The sequence below is a fragment of the Sorex araneus genome, chromosome X (assembly GCF_027595985.1).
Source record: "Sorex araneus isolate mSorAra2 chromosome X, mSorAra2.pri, whole genome shotgun sequence".
NCBI classification, from domain to species: domain Eukaryota; kingdom Metazoa; phylum Chordata; class Mammalia; order Eulipotyphla; family Soricidae; genus Sorex; species Sorex araneus.
Window position 1 is genome coordinate 251688510 of NC_073313.1, and position 9533 is coordinate 251698042.

At 61.4% G+C, this 9533-nt stretch overlaps 1 protein-coding gene across 1 annotated transcript; it reads right to left on the minus strand.

Annotated features, from left to right (window-relative positions):
* Positions 1–659: 659 nt before the first annotated feature.
* On the minus strand, positions 660–8785 carry PRKAG3 (protein kinase AMP-activated non-catalytic subunit gamma 3). The gene is made up of 13 exons (XM_055121270.1): positions 8753–8785; positions 8393–8432; positions 7917–8075; positions 6696–7105; positions 5323–5404; positions 4884–4942; positions 4735–4780; positions 4223–4277; positions 3690–3816; positions 3390–3555; positions 2096–2133; positions 1753–1899; positions 660–847 (listed from the first exon to the last, which is right to left on the minus strand). Exons 1-13 carry the CDS (start codon positions 8783–8785, stop codon positions 731–733), a joined length of 1479 nt encoding a protein of 492 aa, XP_054977245.1. The 3' UTR covers positions 660–730.
* Between the last annotated feature and the right edge of the window lie 748 nt (positions 8786–9533).

Below are 9533 nucleotides of genomic sequence, written 5' to 3' on the forward strand. Positions count from 1 at the left end.
TTTTTAAGCTGTTTTTTTCCCCCTTGGGGGTTACCCCAAGCTCTGGGCTCCCAGTGGTGCTTGGAAGATCGTGCAATGCCAAGACTCGAACCCGGGCCTCCTGCATTCAATACCACACGTGCTCTGTCCCTTGAGCGCTCTCTCCAGCGCCAGCAAACCCTGGTTATCACGAAGTCTAGACATTCTGTTCCACAAAGGTTTGTTCCATTGTTGGGTTTATTGATTTAGGGTGTGGAGCCCGCCCAGCGGGAGGGGGGAGGGGGAGCAGCTCGGTAGGTAGCAGGGGCCGGACCCGGGCCTCCCGCACACCAAATGCAGCAACAAGTGTTCTTCCTTCGCTTCCTCCCAGCAGGTGGGAAGCACCTCGAGGCCCTCCCCTTGACCCCAGGCCCTGGCCCCACCCTCTTCCGAGGCTCTCCATGACCTGGGATGGGCGGGCGGCCCCCACTGTGCATGATGACATTGGTGGCTGTCCGAGCAGCTGGGGCAGCCCACTTGTGAGTTAGGCGCCCCCCACCACCACCACCACCATCCCGCTCCGGCTCCCAGGGAACCTCCGTGCTGAGATCCAGGGTCCCCAAAAGAGCACAGGAGGTGGGGGCTGGTGCAGGGGTCGCTGGCTCAGGACAGAGCCTACCTGGATCAGAGCTGGGCCAGTGGACAGGCCTGGGGGACGAGGGGGCCCCCGGCTCTCCTCTTTGGCTTCTGTGGCAGCCAGGCTCGAGTCTTCTCAGGCTCCGAGGGCATCGATGCCCGCAGGGCTGAGCACCAGCGCCTGCAGGATGTCGGAGAGGGACACCACGCCCAGTAGGTGCTGAGTCTCGTCCACGAGCACCAGCCGGTGCACCTGCAGGACCACAGAGGTCACGGAGGGCCGGAGCTATGGCACCAAGGATCAGGGGCAATAATATGCCATCACAGGAGGAACAGGAGTGACCCTGGGCCCAGAGGAAGACGGCAGGGGTGTGCAGCAGCTGCCTTGTAACCATTTGGTCACGAGTTGAAATCCCTGTGGCCCCACATGCGCCTGATATGATCCTGGCAGCTCTGCTGTCTGCCATCCCCAGATCATAAGTGATTGTCAGCTGTGCCATAGCCAGGTGTACAAATGCCACATAAAAAAGGGGTGGACCCGCCCCCTAAGAATCACAATAAAGAAGACATGTGAGCAACATAGCCATGAAGTTTGGCCTCTATTGAGCACATAGGTGAGCACTCGTTGACCTGTGAGCATCACCCTGCAAGGACCTCAACAAAAATTAAAATGTGTGGGGCCGGAGCGATCGTCCAGCGGGGGAGGGCATTTGCCTTGCACATGGCCGACCAGGGTTGGATCCCCGGCATCCCATACAGTCCCCCGAGCACCACCAGAGTGATTCCTGAGTGCAGAGCCAGGAGGAACCCCTGAGCTTCGCCGGGTGTGACCCAAAAAGGGAAAAAGGAAAAGGAAAAGAAACAAAGCTCCAGGGGCTGGAGCGATAGCACAGCGGGGTGGGCGTTTGCCTTGCACGCGGCCGACCTGGGTTCGATTCCCAGCATCCCATATGGTCCCCTGAACACCGCCAGGAGTAATTCCTGAGTGTAGAGTAACCCCTGTGCATCGCCAGGTGTGACCCAAAAAGCAAAAAAAAAAAAAAGAAAGAAAAAAGAAACAAAGAAACAAAGCTACAGGCTTGCAGAGGGGCGAGGAACAGCTAGGTGCTGTTGAGAAATGGGGACGGGCGGAATGGCTGGACAAAGGGCCGGGGGTACCTGCTCCCGAGCAATGCGGTCGATGACGTCGCCCAGGCTCTCGTGGGGCCTGCAGGACAGGACCCCCTCCAGGCACAGCGTCCGCTGCTTCAGGGCTTCTCCGACGCTCATGTCCAGGTGGTTGTAGGTTTGCTGTGCGGCCAGGTGCTGGGGCCGGGAGGGAAGACCCCCTCTGAGCCAGCCCCTTCCCCTGCACGTCCCGCTCCTCCTCCTCCAACTAGTAATGGTCCCCTTGGCCCAGAGATACCCGCATCCCCCTTACCCTCCACCCTGGGGGTCCTCACACCAGTAACCCCCCCCCCCCATGGCCTCCACCGTTCTCCTCCCTCCCCATGACACTTACGATGACATCAAAGCGCGAGTAGAGGCCCACGACCTGACCTAAGGGCGGCAGATGGATAAACAGACAAGGGAGGGGTGCCCGTGAGAACTGGGGGGCCGTGAGCTGGGGGGGGGGCGAGTGCCCCGACGTCCTCTGTCCCCAGGCTGGTGGCGCTGGCAGGCAGCCCCGTGTGATGGTGCCTCTGGCAGCCACGGGGACGAGCCACAGCTTCACCTAGAGGGGTCTAGTGCACGCACCCCCGCGCTGAGAGCTGGCTTCGGGCTTCAGGGGAAAGCATGACCGGAGGGTCACAGTGACCCCTGGCCACTGGGTGGGACGTCCACAGGGCCACTGGCCAGGCTCTCCGACTCACTCATCCATGCCGTCCTGGTCCAGTAGGGAGGAGGCTTGAAGGGACAAAAGAATCCCATGCAGGGGGCCGAGACTTAGCCCAGAGGTGAGGGCGCTCGCCGGACACATGGTTGATCCCTGGGTACCCCTTATGGTCCCCCGAGTCCCTGTAGGAGTGATCCCCAAGACCAGAGCCGAGAGTAAACCCCGAACACAGTTGGGTGTGGCCCCAAAGCCTCTCCCTGTCCCTAACTTGAAAAACAAAATCAAATTAGAATTGGATACTAATTCTCGGGGGTAATTTTGGGGGGGGAGTGGTGGTTTAGGAGCCACGCTGGGCAGTACTTGAACTTACTCCTGGCTCTGTGCTCAGGGATTACTTCTGGCAGTGCTCAGGGGACTCTAATCTGTGCCAGGGATCAAACTGGGGTGTGCTGCATTCAAGGCAAGCATTCTAGCACCCTGCCCCCCTCCCACTTTGAGTAGGAAATAAACATCTGACGGGACACAACACCCCCTTATAGAATGAACTGGAACCCAACTCTGCCGTCCGCTCGTGCCATGCGTAGCTTACCTCTTGGGGTCCTTAGAGCCCCTTGTGGGGGAGAAGTGTGCATGGTGTGAACGGTGGGGAAACTGAGGCATAGAGAGCTCCCCTACACCCAAAGCTCAAAGCAGGCAGGCATTTAAAAAAAATTACGAGGAAGGCGGTTGGCAGTGCTCAGCGCTTGTTTCTGGCTCTTATTTACTGAAGGGTGCTCCCTGAGGGACTTGGGGGGGCCATGTGGGTTGTCGGGGCTCAGACTGGGGTCAGCCACATGCAAGGCAAGTGCCTGAATTCCTCTGCCGTCTCTCTGGCCGAACACTTCGGACGTTTCTTTGGTTGCTGAGCCGAGGCCCCTGGTCCCCACCACCCACGCCTCCTCCTCCACCCAGAGCCCCCGACTGTCCCGGCTCCTGGTACCGGCTTCGTTGACCACGGGCAGCGCTGATACGCGCCGGTCCACGAAGATGTCCAGCGCCGTGAGCACGGGGGCGGTCTCCAGCACCACCGCCAAGTCTCGGAACGTGCCGATGCCCAGATCCTGGATGGTGCGGGACAGGAAGGGCGGCCGGGGCAGCAGGGCACCCTGCGAGGGGACGGGCGGGCGCCGTGAGCACAGAGCAGGCAGCCCGCCCGCAGGGACCACCCCCCGCCCCCCGCCGCCCCCCCCCCCCGCGCCAGCTGCCTGTGCCAGGGCCCCGGGGTCACGCCCACACTCACAAAGATGTGCAGGAATTTCAGCAGCCGCTTGTGGGTGAGGATGTAAAGCACAGTCCCCGAGACCGGGTCCAGGACGGGCAGGCGGTGAATCCGGTTCTTGATGAGGGTGTAGACGGCGTCAAATAGGCTGTGGAGGAAGGAACAGTGAGGGGGGGGGTGTGGAGCGGCCCGGTGCCCCTAGGGAAGGGGCCAGGGCACGAAGACTGGCTGCCGGCTGCCCAGAATGAGTCAGAACAGCCCGGGGAAGGGGTGCCAAGGGCTGGAGCACATGTGGGAGCTCCAGGCGCCATCCCCGACCCCGGAGCACTGCCAGGAGGGGCATCCAGAGCACTGAGCCAGGAAGCAGCCCCTGCTTGAGGCCTAAGCACCTAAGCACTGAAGGAAACACAGATCTAGAGAGGCCGGGCGGTCGGCCGGTGGCCAAGCACCAGTCTAGCAACGCAGGACACTTGGGTGCTCCCCCCGGCACCACCAAACACAACAAGCCGGACTCTGGAGCTGAAGTGGCTCTGCTGGGTGCTGGGGACACTCACCTGTCGTTGGGAGAGATGGAGACCAGAGGCTTGAAGCAGCCTTGCAGGTAGATCTCTGGAGGGAGGGACAGGTCAGGCCGGGGCACTGGCACCTCGCCGGGGGCCAGCAGATCTCACCGCCCTCCCCTCGGCTCCCTGTCACCCTCCAGGAAATCCCCACCGCCAACCGCCACCCCCACCCACTCCCAGCCCATTCCCTCAGCCCTACTCACCCCTCCAAGTCTCGGCCCTACTCACCCCTCCAAGTCTCAGCTCTACTCACCTCTCCAAGTCTTGGCTCTACTCACCTCTCCAAGTCTCAGCTCTACCCACCCCTCCATGTCTCGACTCTACTCACCCCTCCAAATCTCGGCCCTACTCACCTCTCCAAGTCTCGGTTCTACTCACTCCTCCATGTCTCAACCCTACTCACCCCTCCATGTCTCAACCCTACTCACCCCTCCATGTCTCAACCCTACTCACCCCTCCAAGTCTCGGCTCTACTCACCCCTCCAAGTCCCGACCCTACTCACCCCTCCAAGTCTCAATCTTATGTTCTTCAATCTCATAGATCTGGACCTAGAGACACAGACAGGACCCAAAACTCAGATGAGGGCTCCCTTGGGGCCACCAGCGTCCCTGCAGCTCAGCCCAGGTTGGGGCCTCTCAGATCTCTCCTCACCAGGGGTGACTTGTAGTATCGATGCAGCACCAGGATGAAGTCTGTGATGGTCAGCATCCCTGTGGGGTGGGGGTGGGGGTGGGGCATCAGCTGCACCCCTCAGGGACTCGGGACCACCCCCCCTCGCTGTCCCAGGAGAAGACACAGTGTGGATGGGAGAGACAAGTGAGCAGGCAGCTTACCCCTCTGGGCCCCAGAACTGGGCTTCCCTCCGCTCCGGTCCCCTTCGTCTCTCTCTTTACCTCCCGCCCCCCTTCTCTCGCCCTTCCTTCTCTCTCCCTGGGACCCTGCCCAGACCAGGAGGAACTGGGGAGATGGAGCCCCAGAACCTCGCCATCATACAGACTAGGATGGGGTGAGCACCCTGGCCAGCCCAGAGGGTCTCCTCAAGCCCGGGGGCCCAGGGCTGTGTCTCCCGTCGCTGCCTCCCAGCTCTCACCCACGAAACTCTGTTTCTTGCTGTCCCACAGTGGAGCCGCCCGGACCCCGTTGGCCACCATGGCGAAGAAGGCCTTCTTGATCTAGGGGGGAGAAAATTGAGGGGCACGTCTCTCAGGGCCCCTCCGTGGCACCCGCCCCCTCCCCTGCCTCCCCAGAGTTCAGTCCTGCCTTCTCCGAGTCACTGCACACCCCAGTCCTGGTGCCTTGGCTATGCAGACAGGCTGCTAGCGGCCAGAGGCACTGGGGTGTGGGGGGACCCCCTCCCAGACACCCCGGAATGAGGGCAAGGAACTTCATTCTTCATATATATATATTAGCACCTGGAGGTGTTTACTTCTGGCTCTGCACTCAGGAATCACTTCTGGCAGTGCTCGGGGGAACCACATGGAATGCCAGGGATTGAACTTGGGTAGGCCACATGCAAGGCAAGCGCCCTCCCCGCTCCCATCACTCGGACCCCAGGAACTTTGTGTTTCTACCCCGCAGCCAGGGGTCAACAGACAGACCCGCGTTTGCTTATCTAAGTCCAGACATGGACAGAGCACACGGTTTCTCTGGACTGGCTGGATTTGCTTTTCTTTCTTTTTCTTTTTGGCAACACCTGGTGGGTACTCAGGGGGTGATCGTCCGGGGGCTGGGGTCAAACCCAGGCCCTTTTTTCTGGCTCTCAGTAAAATTTCATAACACACTGGACCATCAGACCCAGCTGCTGGGAAAGCTGGCGCCCAGCACTAACGTGCAGGCTAGCAGGGAAACGTGCCCGGGGCCTCCCGGGATGCTGCCGTGGACACACACGCCCTGTGGCCTCGGACAGGGTGGGAACAGAGCTCTTCCTGCTGCATCTCCCAGCCCGGCCCAGCCCGGCCTGGCCCGTGGCTCTGAGCTAAGGCCCTGGCCGACCTGCATGCACTTATCCTAAGAGCTGATCCCCAGCACAGGGGACACACAAACAAATAAAACTATTGCTGTTTGGGGGCTGGAGCAATAGCACAGCGGGTAGGGCATTTGCCTTGCACGCAGCCGACCCAGGTTCGATTCCCAGCATCCCATATGGTCCCCCGAGCATCACCGGGAGTAATTCCTGAGTGCAGAGCCAGGAGTCACCCCTGTGCATCGCCGGGTGTGACCCAAAAATAGAAAAAAAAAAAACTAGTGCTGTTTCTTCTCCAGGCCTCTGCAATGCTGTTTACACATTTGGGGTTCAAAATGCTCCCCATTGGCTTGCATTATCCTGAATATCTCTACCCCTGGCTGGGCGGGGTGGGGGCCTGGCTGTGTTCCTCCGAGAAAGGGCAGCTTGGACCTCCCAGCCCCTGCAGCCCCTGCAAGCGTGCTAAGTGGGGCCCGGCCCCGCGGGCAGCCCGTCCTCACCTCCAGCCCGGTGTCGAAGATGACTAGCTTGGAGCTGGTGGCCATGGCGTCGTAGCAGCTGTGCTCCTGCATGAAGTGCATGTACACCTGCGCCTCGGGTTTCTGCATCTCGTCCTCCCAGCTCAGCCTGGGCAGGAGGGCCAGTGGGCCGGGGCCCCCCCGCACCAGCCTCTGCTCCGCCAGGTCGTTCCACTCCTCGCTCCACGCGCCTGTGCCCGGGAACTCCAGCCCCAGGCTGTCCATGCTGGAGCCAGCCAGGGAGGTGGCCCAGGCGGCGGTGGACAGGAATGTCCAGTCTGTGGGGGGGGTGCCCACCCTGGCCGGGGGCTGCGCAGCTAGGGCCGAGGGTGTGGCCTCGGGGGACGTGGCCTCCGGCACTGTGGACTCGGCAGCTGACCCCGCTGGGGCACCTGTGTGTGGGGAGGGGACATCTCAGCCTCCCGGCAGCCTTGGGGACCCTGACATGAGGGACCCCAGTTTGCAGGTCAGTTTCCTGAGTCTCAGAGAGTCAGCAAGCGAGAGACTCCGTCCTGTGGTTCTGTTGCTGTTGTTGTTAGTTTGGGTCACACCTGGCGGTGCTCAGGGGTTCCTCCTGGCTCTGCACTTGGGAATCATTCCTGGTGGTGTGTATGGGACCCCGTAGGATGCCAGGATTGAACCTGAGTTGGCCGCGTGCAAGGCAAATGCCCTACCTGGCGTACTCTCGCTCCATCCCCACTCTCCTGGTTTTTTTTTTTTGCTTTTTGGGTCACATCCAGTGATGCTCAGGGGTTACTCCTGGCTCATGCACTCAGGAATTACTCCTGGCGGTGCTTGGGGGACCATATGGGATGCCGGGGATTGAACCCGGGTCGGCCGCGTGCAAGGAAAACGCCCTACCCGCTGTGCTATGGCTCCGGCCCCTCTCCTGTTTTTTTTGTCTTTTTTGGAGGTGGAAGGAAGGTGGGGGCAAGGGACAGGGTTTGGACCCCCCCCCCCGGTGGTGCTCAGGGGCTATTCCTGGCAGTGCTCAGGGGACCAGGTGAGGTGGCAGGGATCTGAACCAAGGCTGGCATGTCGGAACTCTCTACCCAGCCTCAGCCCCTCGTTTCTTCAAGCACCTGTCCCTGAGAGGGTAAACTGAGGCTCTGAGCTGCGGACTGGGGTCAGCTGCTGCAGAGGGGAAGAGCCTCGGATCCTCCTCCTCCCAGCCCCCGCCCATCCGCCCGGAATCGCTCTCACCGCCCCCCAGGTCCGGCAGCTCCTCTTCCTCCACTGCCTCTTGCCTCTTCCAGCGGGAGGCCCTGGCTCCCCATCTCCCCCGGAGTCGGCCTGAGCTGCTGGCGCCCACGGGGGCTGGCCAGGACTTGCTGTCTCCCGGCTCCTCCAGGAAGCCCGGGTCTGGGAAGGAGAGTGGAGTCCGCTGGATTGCTGGGGAGAAGCAAGGGGCGCCAGGAAAGCATTCGTGCTCGTGAGTACTCCCACGCTTCCGCCAGGGCCTCCCCCCCCCCCGCCCCCCGCACCCACCGGGGCGCCCGGAGGTCTCCGTGGCCCCATCCTATTCACAGACGAGGCCAGACAGAAGAAGTGACTTGCCAGTAAGTGAGAGAGGCAGAGGGTCCCAGTTCCGGAAGACAAAGCTAGAGGGGAAGGGTTGGGGGGGGTCCCCGGGGTGCAGAGAGGGGAGCAGCCCCCCGGGGAAGGATGGCCCCACCTACCTGCATGCTCGGTTCCCCCAAGGCTGCCCCAGGAGGGTGTCTGTGGAGCAGAGAAAGTCTCAGGGGGTGGTGGTGATGGTTTCCCCCTTCTCATGACCCCCCAGACACACACCCAGCCGGAAGCAGCCATCCCCCCCACCCCCAATCCCCGGTACCCACCCAACCCACCCACATGCCTCCAGCCACTCCCAGTTGCAGACGCACAGCCCCGAATAGACACATAAGGGCGCCCCGTGCCCAGAAACGTGGAACAAATAGCACAGAGCGGGCCGTGTGCATGGCACATGTTGTCACTGGCTCCCTCTTCAGCTTCCGGCTTCTGTTGCCCCCCACTCCTGGCCCCCCACAAAACCCGCGTACTCCGGGCAAAGCGTGTCCCAGCTCAGGCTCCATGCGGCCAGTGCTGATCTGCGGAGAGCACGACTCCGGCTGGGCAGCGCTATTCTGAGCCTGGCCCCCGGCCGGCCACCCTGCCCAGATCACCTTCCCTCTGACTGGGTGTCAGGCAGCAGGGGGTGGGGATATCCCCCTCCCACCCCACCCCCTGGGCCCAGCTGCTCCGGCTCAGCGGCAGATGAAAGGGAGGTGGGAGGGACGGGGCGTGTCTGGGAGCTCCCCTTAGTCTGGGGGGTGCTGTGGGTGTCACACCAAACAGTGCTCTGGAGCTGCTCGTGGCTCGGTGCTCTGGGGCTAGTCCTGGCAGTGCTCTGGAAGGAAAGCAGGCAGTGCTGGGGGTGATTAAAGTCAGGCGTCCGCAATCATCAGGAACTTGATTTATTTTTGGATCATTCTGCCTGTCATTCCTTTGCATTTTGTTGGGGCAAGGGAGAGGAAGTACGTGTGTTATGTGCCTGGGAGGGAAACGGGGGACATCGGTGGAGGGAAGGCCACACTGGCGGCGGTGGGACAGGCTCTGTCTGCCTGAAACGACTGTATTCTGACGGCTGTGCAAATCACGGTGTTTGTATGAAACAGAGAAACTCAGGTCTGCTGAGTGCAAAGTCCACGAGTGCTCCGGGCCAGGAGCCATCTCTTTCTGGGTCCCTGTCCCTTGCAATCTTTTTTTTTTTTTTTTTTTTTTTGGTTTTTGGGTCACACCCAGTGATGCACAGGGCTTACTCCTGGCTCTACACTCAGGAAT